We start from the raw sequence: 20190 nt of genomic DNA, 5'->3' as shown, positions 1-20190 counted from the left end.
TAGAGTTCCCCTGCTGAGGCTATTCTGTACAGTGACCTGTAACTGTCATTCAAGTGGTAACTATTAGAAGTATATCATCAACAGAAAAAAACGTCATGACCAGGGAAGGCGTGGAACCCAAATGTCCTATGAGGTGAAGCTGGAACTTAACCACTATTGAAGAGCTGCCTGTTACAAGCACTATCACAGGTAGTGTTTGAAGTCATTAAAATACCGACTGGAAACACCAGAGTCCATTTGAACAATTTATTAGTATCCTCTTTTTTTACAAGTTTTAGAAAAAGAATCCCAGGATTTTGCCTCCTGTGTGTTTTCGCCTAGCCTCCTCATGGTCCATGATGCCAGCTGAGGTTGTCAGTACAATGTACCTGTTAAGAAAGAACAAATGTTCAGTTTACCGCAAGCTTTGTTCTACGCTTGTGCAGAGTTGACAGCCCTAGCTTCACTTCTGTATTACAATAGTAAGATCTGTTTCTGTAAGAATGGGCCTAACGGAAGCAAGATCAGGTTATCAGACAATGAAAAAGAAACTTCCCTCACAAGTACAACCCTGCAGCACACAAAGCCAGTTACAGGCTTCTGTTCTGCAGTATTTGTGTAAGCGTCAGCAAGAAGTTCTTGCGCATTCCCACTGTAAAGTCAGTTCAGCTGTTGTAGCAGTAGCAATTCTATAGCTTCTAGACAAAGTCTGCTTCTATTTTAAACAGACATTTTTCTTCAGAGCAGGTAGAGTTGCCATGGCACCAGACAGCTCCTCAACTCCGAGCGCCTTGTCCCTCGGTGTTTTGAACACTGTGCACTGATGCAGATAAATACCTGGATCTGGACTGACAACTGAGGCAGCCTTAGTCATTGCTAATGCCAACATCTGGATTATCAGCATACTTCATCCACAGAGCTTCATGTCTAAGAACCTCTTGTCCCACCACTCTATAAATACTCTTAAAAATCTCAATATGACAACACATACTAGTAAGCTATATAGGTACAGCTAAAGCAAGCGGCTTATCACTGGAGCTTTAAGAACAGAAATGACAAGGAACTGTTAATCCTGCCTTTGACGGGACAGACTGGCTGAGCCCCTTAAGAGTCCTCTAGCTCTGTCATCCTGGTGCACTGAGATTTATTACTCTTGACTCAGTGAATTTTGGGAAGGAAAAATATACTGAGTAATTGTAAGATTTTCTGTGTTGTGGAAGTTTGTTTAACAGAGGCTCCGAGTCTCTCATCACTTACTATCTAATCAAGTTACACATTCAGGAAGTTCAATTTAAAGTAGTACGACCTAATTCCATTGACCTGGTAAGTTACATGACTCCTCCCCATCTATATATGGCCATTAATAAAATTAAAACAAGTAAGAGAAAAGTCCTGTTTTCCTGGTAAACTGCAGAAATGGTGAAACGAGGATTTAACAACACCAAGCGCAAATAGGTCCTTGCTTAGCTGTGCCCCTTTAAAACTGGTTAAAAAGAGCATTTATATGGAAGATGGATTTTTAGACCGCTATCTACCTCCAGATTGATCAGGGAGGAAAGGTGTCAGGCGAGTCGAACTCAGGCAGTATGAAAGTGTAGTAAAACCCCCCAGATTTTTACATACGACACAGATTTAACTCTTCTGCGTACTTACCCAAACTGACGTGAAGGCAGTAGGTTGTTCTGCCACTTTTCCAAATCCTTCAGCTGAACATCAAATCTGGGACTGATTACACCACACTATAAAACAGAATTCCATTACAAACTGAAGAACTTTATAAACTGGATTTGCACATTTGTCATTCTAATTCACTGGATGAAGGAATTTAACAACTGCAATTAAAATATTTCTGGCAGCAAAAGACTAGAGTACCAAGCAGCACGCTCCATTACCCGTAACATGAAACGGCACTTCCTCTCAGGTAAGTTGGAAGTCTCACACAGCTATTCAGCCGTTATTTCCTTAGCCTTGCCTCCTCCTCCTCGCTTAAGTAGTCACTTACACTGCTGTTCAAGCTAACAAACAAATTAATGGCTAGACGTGGGACAACACAAAAGCATACTATAAACCACCCAAGATAATTAAACATCCTATTATCATCAAAAATCCTGCAATTACTCAGGGATATTCTACTTCTAATCATCAAACATAGTTAGCAAAAAATACCTGTAGGTTTTAAACAGAGAGAAATTAACATGCATAGAAGTTATTGAAGTTTTCAAGTTAATCGTATTACTTACTGACCATGACCACCACCTCCATTTACCTCACTGGCTCCAATTACTTAATAAATACCCAAGAGCAAAACAGAAGCACACCTTCCGGCACTGACTGACATTTTTCTGATCCAAACAGCTGTTTCCTTACTGCAACTATTGAGAGAAACATCATATCCAGCTGCACCCCAGAAGATCTGTTACAAAATCATCCTGGAAGAGTTCAAGGAACACTATACTCAAACCTAACACGCATTATTTTTATTACACACGCATAACACTAGTAATTTGGGCTGTGTCAGAATTCTTTGCCTACTACAGTCAAGCAGTTTTCAGCTGCAATATTTGTTCCTCATGGAGATAGCCCCCAACATATTTTCACCAAGTAATTTTTTTATTTCTTTACTAAAGAGCCAAGTCTCACTTGAATAGCTTAATAGGAAGCAATGATGCCCAGCAAGTCATCACAGAACTAGACAGCTCAATATTTTGAGACAAAAGCATTTAAAAAACTTCCAAAACACACACAAATACTTCATATGCCCCAGAAACTTAAAAAGCTCTAATTAACATAGCATTCAACTTTCCCTCAACTGCAAGCAAAGCCCATCTAGCAGCAGAAGAAAAGTTTGTCTTCTCAACATTTACAGGTATTAAACACCAAATGGAAAGCAACTCAGTTCCTATCTCTTAAGACAAACTGAGAAATCACTAAGTAGCCAGAAAGCCTTTGAAGAGAAACACACAGTACTTGCAAGCACACTTCCCTGAAAATGTGCCTTACGCATTCAGAGTTTAAAAAAAATGTAATTAGTCAACGATAACATTATGAATCTAGAAAAATTAACAAGCATTTGGTAACCACTGATAATACCCATATTAGTCTCATTTCCATGGATTCAATAAATACCACCTTCTTTACAAGTAATTCTTTCACAACTGGAGCAGACAAAACATAAAAAAGTCTCATTTAAACAACATCCTAGAGAACTGAATTCAGGAAGACAAATCCTACCTTGTTGAGTCTGCCTGTGAGATTGACAACAATCTTCCCAGCTCTGTGATCATCAATTATCTCAAATTCACCAATGTACCCTACAAAAGATTAGCAAACAAATATCTAATACTTAGCTATATTAATACAATTCAATTAATTATGTTGTACAAAACTAGTTCAAGCATCTTAACTTTTCGTCAAAAAGCACCTTAACACAACAGCATCCACAGAAACCACGAACGAGAAAAAAGTCAGCGCTGTGCACTCTAGACTTACCGTGCTTCATCATCACAGTTAAAAACCGGACGATTACTTTGGAGCACGGCCTAATGAGAACTTGGCGCTTCCCACGTTTCTCTGCATTGTTGATGCTTTTCAGAGCATCGGCTAGAACATTCATGCGCACCATGGTGCCTGCAGGCAAGAGGAGAGGCAGTTACGTACACCAGCTTTTCAGCACAGAAATACTGAGCCACGCACTTTTTTTAAGGCTAATTTTAGACCTAAAAGATCTAAGACTGACAGAAACTCACATTAAACCTTAAAAAAGCATTCTTAGGCTAAAAAGCAGATCAAATCACATACTCAGGTATGCTTGAGAGCGTTCACAGCTAGGACGACAAGTTAGGAAATCTGACACTTATTTAAGCTTGGCTTTATTGACACACACACACAAAGATTTAAAAAACACCACCTAGGCAACATTTCATCAGTATGACAACTTTCCCAGGTGAATCGTTTTGGGCTTCAAAACCCAATTATACAATGCAGTATTAGCCCTGTTCAAAAACTAGGCCATACATAGTATTAAATGCAACAGATGCTTCTCGGTTTATTTGCAAAAAAAATTGCAGGTTGCAAGCACAACACAGCACTCTGAAAAGGAAACCGAGCATCAACTCTTCCATTCTCGTGAAAAATACAAGAGCACCCGGACTACTACGAGCCATGACATGACTTGGTACTGTCCCCAAACCTACTAGCAGAGCCAGTGCACTGCCAGAAGTAGCCAGCAAGGTGCTCCTGAGCTGGGCCGCAGGGCCATTCCCGAGATGGCCAGGTCCCACGGCACACAAGGGCTTTTACCACTAAGCCAGGGACCCCCAAACGAGCAGGCCTGGCCAATTCCTGCCCAGAGAGCGAGTACAGCCGGGCCCCCCGCCCCGAGGGCCGCCTCCTCTCCCAGGGCCCAGCCCACCGCCCGCTCCCCAAGCCCTCCGCTACCTCCTCCCAGGCCTCGCCGCACGATCCTCGCTCCCCGAAACCCACAGACTCCGCGGCTCGGCTCCCCCAAGCCTTGCCCAGCCCAGCCTCCCACAGCACCGGCCCAGGCCCGGCTGCCGTGCCAGCCCTCGCCCTCGGCTCCCGCCCCGCATCTCTGCGGAGAGCGGAGCCACAGGCAGAAGGGTGCTTCCCCCCACCCTCCACTCCGGAGGCTCCAGATCGCGCTAGGGGGGGCGCCGGCAGCTCAAAACGGGCCGGGCCGGTCGGGCGCACCCTCACGGCCCCAGCGAGGCGGGCAGGGGCGGCCGCGGGGCCCGGATGGGGCCGGGAGGCGGCGGATGGCAGCCGGGACCCGGCAGCATCCCCCACTCACCGGCGCAGCAAGATGGCGGAAAAGGAAGAGGCCGGGCGCCCGCGCGGGATTATGGGAGGGCCATGGGCGCGGCGTGGCGCGCGGCGAGATCTCGCGATACTTGGCGTCCCAGTCGGGAAGCGCCGCGCGCCAGGCCTTGTCGTCCCCATTGGCCGAGAGCCGCGCATCGCACTTCCGGAGCGACGCTTGTGGCCGGGTCCCCATAGCAACCGGAACGCTTCGCCGCGGGCGGGGTACGGCTGGGCGCGGGGGCCAAAAAGCGGGCGGCCCCGGCGCTCAGCGGCGCGCGCTCCCCCGAGCCCGGGGCGGCTTCGCCGCCTGCAGCTGGCACGGCGGGAACCGCGCCTTCTGGGAACAGAGGAGGGGAAAACCCCACAAACCGAAACAACGGGAGAACGGTGTAGCTACTCCCCACTGGGAGGAGCCACACGCGGAAGCTGAAGGTCTGAGGTGAACAAAGCTGCACCAAGTAGATGGGGGGGGGGGCTGTTTCTACCGAATTCTGACTGAAAGCAGGAACACGGCTCTCAGGCCTGTAACAGCAAGCACACCGTACTCTAAACTAGCGTTAATGTGGGGGTAGCAGGGCGGCCACCAACTCTCCCGAAGACAGCTCTGTGACACCGCGCAGTGTCACCGCTTGTCTTCGTACATCCAGTGCTTCTTCCAGCCAGAGCCTGTGCCAGTGAAGTAGAGCGCTTTCTAAGTAACAGTTTCAAGATTGCACTGTAGCATCTCCCCACAGTTCAGATCTATCACAAGTTTTACTGATTGGGTCTGATTTCTCCACAGCCTCAGTCACTTTTATCAGTGTTAACTACAGATGATATTACAGCCTTTCCACTCTGCAGCAGGAGCTGTCAGTGTACTGTCAAGGCTGATAAAAGTTTTACTATTTGCACTAGGCTAGTTCAAACAAAAATTTTTTCTGTTGGACACTGTGCACCGACTACCACATGGCACTAAAACACCATTCCCAGCTCCAGCTCTTGACCAAAAGACACATTTACACAATTTTCTGTATATACACAAAGGGCAAGTCTTAAAGAAGTTTCTCTTTAGTCTGTATTTAACTATTCAACAGTTACAAGAAACACTGAAGAGAGTTCATTTTAAACCAGTAAACTTTTAAAATGCATTAACACAGGTTTTAGCTTTTTAAAGAAAAAAGTTCAGTTTTAAAAAAAGGAGGGACAGGTCATAGAAAAGCACAAACAATTCAGGCTTATGTACAGAGACAAACCTAGCATATTCAAGGTGATTTTGTACACAGACAACAACATTCATAAAACCAAACATGCGACATGGCTCCATGACAACAGCAGTTTTTAGAACAATCAGCTCTTAAGGTAACACATACCTTAACTCATCTTCTACAGTCTCAGTGCAATGAGTTGAAGTTTACACTACACCTAAATAACTGAACTACAAATTTATATATTCCAGACCCCTATTCAACAGATAATCTGGTATATGCAGCCAAAAAAGCAAACATATTCAGTGAGACAATGGGACCACCTTCTGCAGTGATTTCAGCTGTGCACCCTCAGCTATGATCATTCTTATTCAGCTCATAGTTCTCCTTCCACAAGGATCAGTAGTAACAAGCCTCCAAGAAGCATAAGCTTTCAGAACTCCCTTTCATACTTGCTGTAGCCACAAATGAATGATCAGTGAAACTAGCACAGTTACAGAAATGCCATCACGCATGACAATTCTGCTGTTTCTTGAGTTGGGGTATTTATTCACAGGGCCTCTTAGTTTGGTGAAGACACTTAATAAGCTCCACACATCAAAGGTCTGGATCTTTAACATATGATCAGCTGCAGGCTGCAGAATCCTAGTCAGCACAGCAAGAGACACACAAACCCACAGCAGTTGCTAGAGTGACATTTTCACTTCATCAGGTAGCCAATAAAAAAAAAAGCCAGTGAGCAATACAACTTCTATTGTCTTAATTATACGTTAATTCTCAAAACTGTTCCCAAGGAAACCTTTTACAGGAGTGAACAGCAGTTAAGTCTTCATTCATTTTTCTTTTCCTTGTGCTTGAGAAGTTTGTTTATCTCCCTTTTTGCCATTCCAACATACTTTGTAATGATCCCATGCTGGTTTAGTCCAGGAAACAGCAACAAGAAGCTTACTAGAGAGGAGAAAAAAAAAAGGAATGACTTAATACTCCTGTAACAAGCCTCTGTCACTTTGTAATTCCTTGATTCCCTTAAGCTCTATTAACTGCTTGAAAACAGACAAACAAAACCCTGTGACCAAAAAAAAAAAAAAAATCACCACACACATAATGAAAACTTACTTCTACCAGCCTCATACAATCAATTTTAGGTAGCTAACAAAAAAGTTACTTCTGTTTTGCATGCTGCACACTTACCAATAAGATAGGTCAGAAAGAGGTTGTGAACTTGCTGTCCAATCCAGGCAACCACAGCAAGAGAAAAAAGCATGGTCATGAAGTACTAAAAAATGAAAAGGGAACAGTTATCACAGATCTGCTGGGAATTCCCCCCCTTCCTTTCAGTATCCAGCAACACTTCAACGTTTAAAACTAACCTGAAGTTCACTGGCTCTTCCACATGCAATACCTATGCATAGGCTTGTTAAAATTGAGATTACAGAGTCTACGATTATATGTTCTCTTATTTTTCAGACCATCAGTTTTACAGGATGCCAGTTCTTTTCTGTCCAGATATCCCTTAGAGTCAGACTATGCCATCCCCATCAACACAGCTTCAGCCCTTCACAGCACCTGAAGCTGTTCTCAGGACAGTAAACTCAGTAGTTCATGCACCTAAGCTGACACATTACTAAGAGCTAGTTTTTTTGAACAGTTCATGGGCACTGGAAACAAGCTGTGTTTCCAAAAATTGACCTATCCAAAGAAACCCAGTTTAGCTTTATCTTAATATCAAGGATATGCTTCTAACTGCACAGTACTGGAAGTTTAAAGTCATGTGTCTTGCCACTCCAGGTTTGAATAAGATGTGTGACCAGCATTAAGTCACAGCCAGAACTGCTGGTTCTTGGTTTGAAATACCAGTTTATTCAGACATGTGCTTTGCTAAAATACTTAATGCAAAACAAAACAAATAGAATCTTAAGACAAAAGAGATGAACTCCTGGAACCCAATACCATTTTAGGCTTCTCTTCCTTCAGCGTGAAGAGGCGTTTCCACCAGCCAACAATTCGGCGACGAGATTTCACCAAATTGCTGCAAATCTCATGAAATCTTTGCTGCTGTTCCGTAGTCCTTTTATTAAAGAAAAAAGCCAGAAGTAAGAATTCAAGATTCATCTGAAATTGGAAAAAAATCTCCCATGGTATTTTTCCAGCAGTAAAAATTTATCCAATACTTATCCCGGCATTTATTTCACTTAGTTTTATACCTTATCTTTATTGAGCATTGTAATGCAATTGCCCATGTATTTTTTCTGTACGCTGTCTTAAATTGACTCCCAAAAAGCAACGACATTCAAACCAGAAGACCGCTGATTTTAATCTGATACCAGTGTGTATTACTTTGGCTTTTATGTTGGTTCATTATCAGACAAGAACATTCATCCACTAGTCATCTTAAAGCAGATACACTAAAATTTACTCCTAACTCAAAATATAGTTCAAATAAGGTTCTTATTTTTTTATATAAGCATACTGTTTTTATATAAGCCTTGCTCATCTTCAAATCTGTTTCCATCACTTACAATAACATTCATACTCTCTGCATTACTCTTTTCTTAATTGTATTTACTACTGCCACTCTGTCCAAACATATAATGCAATACCCTTCATAATTTTAGTTCTCAGTATCTATTATCCATTAATTACTAAAAACTAGTTTAACAGAACTAACTAGCATCCTTAATGGAGAGCAAAGAATGTGCTTACTCCTTCAAAAAAATCTTATTTTTCTAGAAGAGAAGGAACAATAAAGATACGTTGTCACAGTTATCTTTCAGAAAAAAGAAAAATGAAGGACATCTTACTAGTGTCCTCACTTCATATATTATAGAGATTGCCCATATCTTACCACAATGACTCAAACTGCAAGTCAGATATCCATTTTGATAAAGTTCATAATTTATTTACACTCAAGAAACTGTTTGAATTCAAGCTTTCCTCACCATTTATTAGAGCCAAAGATTCTAGGTGCAAGAGCAGGAACAAGATAATCAGCCAAACAGAGGAACATAACAAAACAGGAGACGCCTGAAAGGACTGATGGGTCCAAGTAGTAGATCATCCTGCAGAAAGACGACAACAGAAATGATTTCTGGATGCTCAGACTGCTAACTACTAGACATATTTAGTCACCTCTTCAGATTGGCTCAGGACTTCAAACAGTATACAGCAAATGCTTGTTCAACCTCAAAAAAAATTCAAATCTGAAATACGAACATATGTTCATATGTATTTTGAACATATGAAATAACGAGGTAGAGTGAAAGCTCTGATGTTGTTGGTTCTTAAGTCACAGAATTCAGATCCAGTATAGGTTGTCATTTGCTCCATCTCACCTGTGAGAGCCAACCAAGCCTGTTCTGGACAAGAAGCCATAAATCTCCAGTTAGGACAGTGTGGTGCTTTTACATATTAAGTATGCCATCACTCAAATACAGCAGTATTGGTACTGGACAAGAACTAGCTCATCTCATAAGTGGTGTCTGTTAACGCTCAGCTGTCCCCCATGCTACTTATTTGCACTTAACAGAAGTTCCTGAACACTGAACTAATAAAAGTAAAGAAATTACACAGTCCATTGCAGGGCCAGTCTTTCTATACATCTGACACAGTGCTACTGCACTGAATGTTCAAGTTAATTTTTGATAAGTACCAATTCAGAATCTGAACTAGCTCTATCTATTTCCTCAAAGTATTATCTGACACAAGATTTTTCCTGCTATCATCAGGAAAATCAGAATTTATAATCGAATACCTTAAAGTTCATGCAATTACTTTTTTTAAAAGTTACTTTTCAGTTTCATTTGATTGCCATCCTCCTCACTTCCCTTGAAGACCATAAATTTTATATTAGCCAGAAGACCAATTATCCCTGCCTCACCTGGTTCAACGTTTATTTTTGTAACTCCCCTCTTCTCCTTACTCTAAAAACACATGCAACTGGCAAACTCCACAGCTGGCATGGGCACTTATGTGTACAAGTTGGGGTCATCCTGGCTACTATCATGTTACGTAAAAGCACGTACAAGTGCCTCCAGCAAGCCAGTTCTGTATCTCCAATCCAGAGACAGGCAACATCCTCCGACCCTGTTGACTGAAAGTTACCTGCAGCCTTTCCTTTTCCCCCTTTCTCAAAGGACAGAGAATGTAAAAAAACCAAGTTGTGCAAAACTGATTGAACTCATCCTAAACACCACACCAAAGATGAGGAATAGGAAAGTTTGCCCTATGGAAACAAGTTTTCCGTAACAATATGGCTGTTGGTTTGGGGAAAAAAGCCAAAGGAGATAACCAGATTTGACTAAGAAGCAGGACACAAAGGATGAGGGCAGAATATGAACACATCAATGAAGAACATACAGCTGAGCATGGTAAAAAACTACAGCAACCACTGCTGGCAAACAGCTTTTGCAGAAAGCACGCCCCCCGCCTCTGAGCAGGATGTGACTTGTCTTACTTCCTGTTTTCAATACTTAAGGTTTTTATTTTCAACAAAGTTCACACACATTCAGAAACAGAACCTGGAGTAAGAGCCTTCCTATTAGATTTTTAGAGATGCCTTACTAATTAATAGGTTTGCTACCAGCCATGAAGTGCAATGTTGTTCTAGGCCCCCTCCACAAACTACTTACAGAAAAGAAAAGGAAACAACACTCATCAGCGCCAGAGGAAACCAGGCTCTCTCCCAGCGCAGAACTTTATCAGTCATCAAAATCACTTCTCCCCATCCTTGCAAGTGCTCTTCCAAGCTAGCAGTTTCTGCAGCCTGCACAAAGAGAGGAAGAAAACTTTTATTACTAAACAGAGTACCAAATTAATTCCCACGCTCGAAGTTGCTAAAAAAAAAGTCATAATTAAAGACCCCAGACACAAACCTTTCTGAGTAATTAAACCACTAATAATGTAACTTTTGTACTAAGTTATGACATTGTAGCAGTGATACTTTAAAATAGTCAAGATCCTAACAAAGTAGCAGCATATGTCATTAAAGCAAATCATACCTCCTCCCAGATTTTGCCAAGGTGTTTTTCCCCCAATCTCCCATTCACCAAACTCCTTCCCCCCAGATTAGTAGAAAGTAAAGTTTTAGCTAAAACCTCTCAAGTTTTTAGTGTCAACATCTGGAAAATTGCAACATGAGAACTATTTAAAATATATGTATTTTCAAAGAAACTTTACCATGTTAAACTGAAGCTTTCTAGTTGCTGTCCAACACCAATTTTTTTATTATGTGAAAGACAGACAAAAAACGAGAATCCACAGTAGAGGAAAGGTACCCAACTGACCACATTTGGATTGCAAAAAGTTTTTCCACAGGTTGCCCAAGAAAGTGTTCAGGCACTCCTGATCCCCATCCTGTATTATTCCTACATTCCTCTCTACACATCTTCTGCAAGGAGGCCCTATCTGCTCTGGCATCAACCTGCTAAGCAGTTCACCTGAGGTGTTCCACATTTAACACAGCTTAATAGTTTCCCCTCAGTGGGACAAGGTATCTCAGAGATTATAAAACTCAGGTAACCATGAACTGGACCGATCATTGCCCAAGTAGTAAGAGGTGAAAAGCCATCAAGACCTGCACATGTGCTGTGCAGAGGTAGCAGAGCAGGTTTCATTCTCGTGTGCTGCACCTACCTCAAAAAAGAAGCCTGACACCACTAGAATAACAAGGACAGCTGAATGCAGCTATCATGCTAAAGCACAGTTTTCTTGTGAGATACCATTGGAAAGTATTTGAAAACTACAGTTCACAACAAAAAAAAAAGGAATAGAAAACTATCTGACATGCTGCTGAACACCTTCCAGCTTCTATTTCATGTTATAAACACAGACTGTCACATGGAAGAAAAAAAAACAGCTGCATTTCTCCAGAAGACATTTTATGACAAACTGTTTTGCTTTATTACCTCTGGCTGCCTGCATTTAACATCACAGCCAAGAGAAAATTTAATGGGAAAGAGACTGGAAGGTAACAGTGTTATTAATAGCAGCCTGCCTCCATCAGCCTAGAAGACAACTGTTGTAAGCTGTTTTCCCACTGGGCCAGGTAGAGAAAACTTAAGTCAGCTTTTGTCAACACCATCTTCATTGCAGAACCCATTCATCAAGTGTTTGTTCATTAATCAAACAACATAAATTTTCCTTAAATATGAACCTCTGCTGTGAAAGGAACACCCCTCCCAGACACTGCACATATTTTTGGCAATATAGTCCCACACGCTGCTTCTGCAGAAATTCGAACCTCCCTCGCACCTCTGCGCTGCAGACAGTTTCTCCCTGTCCCTCCCGGGCTGCACAGCTGCCTGCTCGAAGAAACAGCGCTCATCAACAACGCACTCAAACGCTTCCCTTCAAGCCCTTCACATGCTTTTACAGCGATTTTCCCATTTCCCATGGCGGCCGTTTACCAGTACGGAGATAAATACACATATCCTTGTATTTATTTAAGCTTTTAAGTATTCAAGCCCACCCTTGACATTATTAAGTTAAACCAATCACCCAGCTCCTGCCACTCTCCTGCATCGCTGAAGAGTTCGGTAACACAGCCAAAGGACGTTGAAACACAAAGACATGAATATTAAAGGTCAGCCCTGCACATCAGGTAAAGCCAGGTACTATTATGAGCTCCGGCCTGCGAACAGCAGCCGTACCCGCTCCCAGGGACGGCACACAGCAGCCTCCTCAAACCCAGCCCCGCCAGGCCCCGAGGCATACGCCGATCCCTGCACAGGAACCTTTCAGAAGCAAAACCGAGCGCAGGGAGATAATTCCCCCGCGTTTCACAAGCTCGGCGGCCAAGGCGGCACTGGCCAGCCGCCGCCGCGGGCAGGCCTGGCTCCCCCGCCTCCCCCAGCGGCGGCGGGGCCAAGCGGCCACCAGCCCTTCCCCGGCCACCGGGAGGCAGAGCACCTCCCCACCGCCAGCCCCAGAAGCGGCGACTCGCCCCGGCGCCGCCCGCCCTCACCAGCTGGTAGACGCTGTTGTTATCACCCTCCGCCATCTTGCCTGGCTCCCGCACCACCGCCCCCACCGGCCGCGCCCTCTCGCGCTTTTTATAGCCTCGGCGGCCCCTCTCGGCATTGTGATTGGCCTTCTCGAAACTCAGCGCGGACCAATCCCAGAGCTCCTGCCGCGCCCCATCGACAGCCGGTTGGCTGGTGGGATTTGAACAGCGACAGCCGCCCAATCAGCGTGGGGTCCCTGCGCCTCCTTCCCCGCCCTCCGTCGCAATGCGACTGCGGCAGGAGCGGCCGTTGGGGCGGGCTGCCGCGGGGGGCGGGGGCCGGGCCGGGCGGGGCGGGGCGGGGCGGGGCGGGGCGGGCGGGCCGGGCGGGCCGGGCGGGCCGGGCCGGGCGGCGGAGCGCGGCCCTGCTCGGGGAGGGTGCAGCAGGCTTGGCCGGGGCAGCCTCGGGCGGGCCGGCGGGGCGTGCCCGCGGCGAGCGCTGGGGGAGGCGTCGCGGCGGCCGTAGGCGGTCAGGCCGAGAGGAAGGCCGCCAGCGGGCCGCCTGGCTGAGGAAGGCGAGCCAGCAACCCGGCCGTCGACACAGGGGTGATAACAGAGCCGCCTCCCCACCAGCGCTTTGGAGGATGAGGCTTGTATTTTGAAAAGCCTGACCCATACAACCTGAACGTGTGATTATTAGGAGCCAAATATGTAAAAGATTATGTGCTGTCTAAAAAAAATTTTACCTTTTCTTGACATACGTCATGCATGTACCTGTCCTATGAGCTGGACAGAGCCTTTTGATGGAGAACGTTTCAAGGCTAATATATAGCCCGTTAGTGCTGCAAGAACACAGCACCGGAGGCACTCGCCAACAAACTTTCTTTGGCTTAAAGTTTTGCTGTTTTTCCAGCACAGGTATTTACTGCATGTGACCGACATGAAGCAGGCAGCCTGGCAGCTGTAGACAGCAGAATCCGTGGGTACGGGATTTCCGGATTACCACACGGGAAACCGATGAAACAACTCCGAGCTTCGCAGGGAAGTTCTCCAGCTCAGAACACCACCACTGCCTGACCTACCTATAATAATTACCATCCGTCCAACTACTTGCTTTATTTTTTTCAGAAGCTGTAGCAGCATTAGAATAAACACAGGAGAAAAGCACTAGTATAGAAATATTTTTTCTCACTCAACTTCCTAAATGTTTGTCACACATGTTAATGAGCTTAATCACAATCCCTAGGATGTAATACAATTCCAAAATGAGGGCAAAGAAACCATCATTTCTGGCACCAAAAATGCAATACTTCTCCAACCCAGCTCACCAGCTTGACGGAGAGGAGGAAAAAGAGGACTAAGGGTGATACTGTAAAAGGAAAAACATGTCTGTACTGAATTGTTTGATCTTTTACGGGGTGCTTTTCAGACTCATTCAAGATTGTATGTAAAGAATAGATACTTTACTGAACAACTTTCAAGTTCATTTACATGTTGCCAAAAGCTAAGAGTATTTTTATGTACCCTTTTGCACTTCAAAATCATGGAGTCCACCCTCAAAATCCATAATTGCACCACAGCAAAGCTCAAACAAAAGCTAATTTCATAGGGAAGCGATGCCAGCAATAATTAGTCTTTGGAGGAAGTACGGACACACGCAGAAGCACGATGCATTGGTGTTCTAGGAGTATTTGCAGTGTCCTGCAGAAGCCACCTCTCCGGCTATTCGATACAATCAGCCAGCTCCTGGTTTCATCCATTTATATGCTTTTCACCACAAACACGAGCACTTACCAATGAAAAAAGCAGGTATTTCCATCATCTCCAGCCACAGTCAGATTCATTATCTTCCAGCTAGTCTTTCAAATGCCAGCTCCCAGATCGGTCTACTGCTACAGCTTTTCTCCCATCCCAGAGGGCCCACAGAGGTGCAGTTCCCTCGTGTTAAGCGTTTCTCCGGAACTCAGAGGGGCAGAGGGAAAAGCGAGCCTTGCAGGATGCCCTCACTGCCCAGAAACACCAGAGGAGGAGTGCCATCGCGCTACTGGAACGGGACAGCGCAGGGCCCTGCCACACTACTCGGCACCCCCCTCCCTGAGCAGCCAGGCCTTTTGAAGCACAACGTAAAATGAAAAAAAGGTGTGTGTGTATACATATATATGTTTATAAATTTGGTTGTTAAAATCAGAACCCTAATGTAGAAGGCAGAGAATGGTAATAGCAGTAGCTCAGCGTGGAAAACTATTAATCACCTCCCATACATTACCTGAGCTATAGAAAGCCAATTGTTTTCTGTATGCTTCAGCGTATGACACAGATCATGCTGCAGTGTGATGCATTCTCCCTACGCTGAGATTCCCTCTTAGCAGATGCACATAAAATTAAATGCCCAAGCTAACTTCACAAGGAGCAGTTTAAGTGCTCTATGCGGTTAGAACAGAGACACAAATTTTAAATGTTAAGCCTCTACCCACTCATCATACCTAATATAATAAATGCATCTCAAACTTTTTTCTTATACTATTAATAAAAAATTTGATGGATGGCAAAATTGCTTGAATCAGCTATGCATTTAAGTACATACAACAGTAATTTTGTGTAATATCTGTATTTTCAAGGAAATTCTTTAACTAAAATGTTAACAGTATACTCACCAATAACTGTTTTCCACTAAAGAAAAAAAAATATATACGTGTGACAATTGGGTAGTGTATTAAGAAAGCAAAAGATGGATGGCAGGTGTCATCTTAAACTTTTTTTCTAGTCTAACTCTTTAATGCATTAAGGGGTGTGTCTACCCATTTTAGGAAAAGCTTGCAAAAATAAGAAAGGGGGGAAAAAAGTGCAAAGAAATCTTTTAAGTACTTGAGCGTGTTAAAACAGGATGGCCAGACGTACTAGGCACAGAACACACTGATGAATAATTGAAGCAAGTTAACCTTAAGGACCACAGGATTTCAAAAAATGAAGCTTTAACTTCTCCAATCCCCTCCAGTATTTCTGAAGTCATGTTTTTATATGGTGCTTTTCAATCAGGCATCACAAAGCAGTTAACAGGATAAACATTATTTGATCAGTTCAGTTTATCAGAGGTGGTGTCACAGGGCCCCAGCGGATGGCTGCTCCACACCGGAGGTTGTGCAGTGGAGCACCCTCCTTTCCCACGCAAGGTGACCTCGCACTAGCATTTAAGTGTCGCCAGTGCTTTTATAGATGCCTGCTTCATTTTTCCTTGGAAAACTAGCTCCCTCCCTCTGATTTATATGGGAGAATTGAGTCTTTTACAGATATTTGAAAAAATTACAGACAAAACATATTACTATTTAAATAACTAATGACTGAAGGCAAAACTAATTGTTGCAAAGAAAAAAAACCACACCACGAAGTCCCTGCAAAGCACCAAAATAATTTAACTGCACACATCTGTTATAATTTCAATTATATTACATTGACACTGCCATTATTCCACCAAAATAACCTAAGACGCCACTAATGACTCCAGTTTGCTTAACACATCTCAGTAACCCGTTTGGTAGAGCAGTGTTCACATCCTGGCTTCACAGAGGGGAGCGGGAAGACAGGCAAACTAGTGACTGGATTTCCAAAGGGTTAAGAGCATCTCAACCACTAGCCTATGTAACTGGGCGGGGGGGGTAACAACTGAAAACCGATGAGCGTATTTTCAATGTGACTTCGAGAAATTAGTTTATAGCATGATCCCTTGGTTAACACTTAACTGTGTGTGAGCACCATGCAAAACAATTGCCATCAGCAGAATGATTTGACTTCTATAGCTTCAGCTGATTTGTAAGTATTTACAAAATTTGATTCTAGATTTGCATTATTTCAAATCTGTCTTACTTTTTTTCTGCAGTAAATGTCTCAGTCTTACTGAAAAAAAAAAATGAAGTAACCTTATGTCTTTATAAGAAACACATTATCTTTTAGAAAAAGATAACGTAACTAATACCATCTTATTTAATATGCAAGATGCACAGAGATAATCTGCATTTTGGGTTTAACCAAGACTGTACCCGTTTGCTGTATTGTCAACACATACCAAGGAAAATGCATCAGCACACACAAGCTGACAGTCCCACTGACTCCTAAGCATGTGAGCTGTCTCCTCAACATTAGTCATGCAAATTTAAGTCCCTCTAGAATCCTGCTCTAATTTGGGATTTGTTTTGTATTTGTTTATATTTGGCATTTTATTCTCCCCCGTAATTTTCACAACCACAGGTAGTTTTGCATACAAGGAAATTATGAATACTACTTTTTTTTTTTTTTTAAAACTTTATTAAATTACGCAGTAAGAACCCATCTCCACACAAGTGTTTCATTTCTGGACAGCAGAGGTATAATACATGAGCCACAGGTGAGTGCATTACCCCTCCCTTCCCCCCAGCTTCCAAGAAATAAAACAGCATGTATAATACACTCTTGTTACCATGGTACTCCAAACAGATTGTTCATAAGGTTATTTTTAACTGGAGAAAAATAAAAAGGACCGACAGCGTCAAGTGTCTTGTTCTGCATATGAATGTTCTTCACTGCAACATTCAAACACCTTTCTTGCAATGCATGGCGCGGCAGAGGGTTCAGGAAGCAATGGCAGTGGAATGCGTTTGCATGGGTATCGTTCGGTATAAAGCCTGTGACTTCCCTAGAGTTAATCAGGCAATCAGAATGCAACAAAGGCCATGTGTCTGTTGAAAGTTCTTACACTTCAAAGTGCATGTCCACGAAAAATTGGCAACAGAGGAGAAAGTGAATTCTAAGACCTACTGAGGAGGCAGAGCAGTTAGCATAGTGCAAATACTGAAAATAATACAAGTTTGTCTATTACTTATGCCTGGTGTTAATTTATGTTATCTGACTACTAGCCAAGCTTTCTACTCAGATGAACTGCTGCAAATCCACTCAATTAAATGAGTTTTATGCCAGTAGTGGACTTGGCTCAAATCCTTTAATACTTAGATTCTGATTGAAAAAATGCTGTATTTAAAGTGTGTTTTTACTCTGAAAAGTGACTAAAATGGCATAAAGGATCTTCCCGCGTCTGTTGTTTTTCAGCAACTGTGCGTAATGAATTCATCAAGTTTACAAAAGAGAAACTTTTTATACATAGCTAGGCAAATTTATCTGGTTTGAGAACACCAGTGTACATTTCTGCTTTAGTTACCAGCACCTGTAAGGTTCTGTAGTTGTAACTGAATTGTGTTAGGTTTATTTGCTCTAAGAAAGGAAGCTGCCTTTTCCTAAAGGTGTCCCACTTCAAAAAGGAAGCAAGTAGTCTTTTAGACAACCAGCAGACAAGCAGGACATCGGTCTAAGTAAGATGATGCCATTTTTAGAGAGACTTTTCTGACCATAATCACACTTTGAGTGCAGAATTGATTAAAAAAAAAAAGCCACAAAAAACCTTGGTGGAAGATTCATTATGGATGCATTATTGAACAACCATCTGTAGAAGTAATATGGCAAAGGAAAATTACTTTGCAGAAATCTTTACAGATCTAATTGAACAAAAATTGGAGAGTCCTTCATTTCTTGGATTATATGTATACCCCTGTGAACTGAAGCACTATAATTTACAAGTGGAAACTAAAAGTATTAGGAAAGTGAAGTAAAAAGCATATCACTCTACCTCCACCAGAACATCACTTTATTGTTTATCTGTCATCAACAATGTAAAACTCTACTAGATACTCTATCCTGTTTTTTAAAAAGGTACAGATTACATTGGATTAGCTACGTCGTACGAAAGAAACTACAGCAATCACAGTAGAATGAGATTGGAGGGACAATTTGAATTACAAAAAAGTGTACACTGCAAGCAGAGGGAAGTGCACATTAAATCAAATGCCTGTAGGATTCATTACTTTTTAAATGCACAGTGACAATTTTGAGAAACTGTACATAATAGAATCACAGAAATGACTTTAAAATAACCAAAATTACATTTTGCATTTGACCATCCAACTCATAAGTTATCATTGATGTTCTATATTTTCAGTGCTTTTGGAAAATTTGTTTACCAAACAAAATTTAAGTTGTTAATATGACTAAACTGTGAAGTAGAAGGATTGAAATAAAAGGTATATTGGAAGTACGCCTAACCTACAAGAATAAGCCAAGAGGGGTGTCTGCAGGGAGAGGCTGGGAGGGAGGAGAGAAAGGAAAGAGGACAGGGAGAAGAGAACAAAGGCTTTTTCTTCTATCTCAGAAGTTCTTCCAATGCAGCGTATATCTGATGTACAGCTCTTTGCTTTCAGTCCATTTCTGAAGTTTACATTTTGTAGCCTTTTTCCATACTAACTGGTCGACTCAACCAGCACTGTTGCCACGCAACAAGAGTAACAAGAATCTGAATGCATCAAATCTTCCCTTGCTGTGATTTCTTCATGGCCCCATTTTTTCTGTTTTCCTTTGAACAGGGTTCGGTGTTTCCTGAATTGTTCACAGGGTCAGGTGGAATTGAGTTCCAAATCACTCTGCGGTTTGTAGCATCCCGATTTCTTTCTGCAGCTAACCCCCAGACACGTTTGCAGTTCTTCCGTAGCAGAAAGACAAACCGTGTTGTTCAAGCGGTGGGCTTTCACCCTTGACCGTGGGGGTTGCAGACCATTGTGTTTAGCGTATCCCTGAGTGCAGCTATCCTGCAGGATTCACTTCCCAGTGCACCGAGATTTCCTAGGTTTCCTCAGATTAAGCCCCAGTATGCATCACCACCGACTGTGGTGCGGCTATGGATGCCTGAGGCCGAGTTGATTCTGGTGGACGTCTGACCTCGCTGAACCAGACTGATCTGCTTGCTCCCTACTCATACCCAGGCAGTCCAACCTTCATACAGCTGAGCCAAGTTATCTAGATTAGTTGCTTCCTTAATCACAAAGTCAACCTATTAAAAAGGTCAAACAAGTAATTAAAAATAAGCTAGATTTTTAAAAGTGTTTAAGTGATCTTAAAATTTACTGTTGAATGTCACCTGCAAATACAAAATTTCAGTGAAAAAATCTATAGTAAATATAAACTTAATCTTACAGAATTTGTGTAGTCCACATAAGAAATAGGAATTCGTACTGGAAGAGCAAAAAGAGAAGATCATGCACCACCTCATTCATAACCCCTATCTTGAAAATAGTCACAGCATTCCCAAATTTGCATGGACATCTGGGTCCACTGACTCAATCTCCCAGAGACAGGAGCGTGGTTGTGCTATGTTAATGAACACAGACAAGTTCTGTCCTTTAGACAGCTGTA

At 42.9% G+C, this 20190-nt stretch overlaps 3 protein-coding genes across 6 annotated transcripts in view; all 3 read right to left on the bottom strand.

The window, feature by feature from the left end:
- Positions 1-232: 232 nt before the first annotated feature.
- On the bottom strand, positions 233-6822 carry RPS15A (ribosomal protein S15a). 3 transcript variants are annotated; one of them, XM_075718111.1, is made up of 5 exons: positions 6784-6822; positions 3469-3606; positions 3211-3290; positions 1633-1718; positions 233-368 (listed from the first exon to the last, which is right to left on the bottom strand). In XM_075718111.1, exons 2-5 carry the CDS (start codon positions 3599-3601, stop codon positions 275-277), a joined length of 393 nt encoding a protein of 130 aa, XP_075574226.1. In that variant the 5' UTR covers positions 3602-3606; positions 6784-6822; the 3' UTR covers positions 233-274. The 3 variants fall into 3 exon arrangements, with proteins under 3 accessions (XP_075574226.1, XP_075574227.1, XP_075574228.1); XM_075718112.1 differs by lacking the exon at positions 6784-6822 and adding an exon at positions 4790-4813; XM_075718113.1 differs by lacking the exon at positions 6784-6822 and adding an exon at positions 4417-4457.
- Positions 5837-13003, bottom strand: ARL6IP1 (ARL6 interacting reticulophagy regulator 1). 2 transcript variants are annotated; one of them, XM_075718109.1, is made up of 6 exons: positions 12946-13003; positions 10613-10746; positions 8924-9043; positions 7935-8052; positions 7176-7260; positions 5837-6932 (listed from the first exon to the last, which is right to left on the bottom strand). In XM_075718109.1, exons 1-6 carry the CDS (start codon positions 12979-12981, stop codon positions 6814-6816), a joined length of 612 nt encoding a protein of 203 aa, XP_075574224.1. In that variant the 5' UTR covers positions 12982-13003; the 3' UTR covers positions 5837-6813. The 2 variants fall into 2 exon arrangements, with proteins under 2 accessions (XP_075574224.1, XP_075574225.1); XM_075718110.1 differs by lacking the exon at positions 12946-13003 and adding an exon at positions 11160-12610.
- Positions 13004-17249: 4246 nt separating this feature from the next.
- The window catches only part of SMG1 (SMG1 nonsense mediated mRNA decay associated PI3K related kinase), a 71048-nt gene continuing 68107 nt past the window's right edge, over positions 17250-20190 (bottom strand). Inside the window, exon 63 of the mRNA XM_075719271.1 lies at positions 17250-19828. Within this exon, the coding sequence (XP_075575386.1) occupies positions 19751-19828 (78 nt within the window). The 3' untranslated portion in view covers positions 17250-19750. The remainder of the gene's footprint in view (positions 19829-20190) is intronic.

Source organism: Pelecanus crispus, chromosome 11, assembly GCF_030463565.1.
Source record: "Pelecanus crispus isolate bPelCri1 chromosome 11, bPelCri1.pri, whole genome shotgun sequence".
Classification (NCBI taxonomy): domain Eukaryota; kingdom Metazoa; phylum Chordata; class Aves; order Pelecaniformes; family Pelecanidae; genus Pelecanus; species Pelecanus crispus.
Note: the sequence above shows the minus strand (reverse complement) of the source record. Positions and strands in the feature narration are given on the sequence as shown.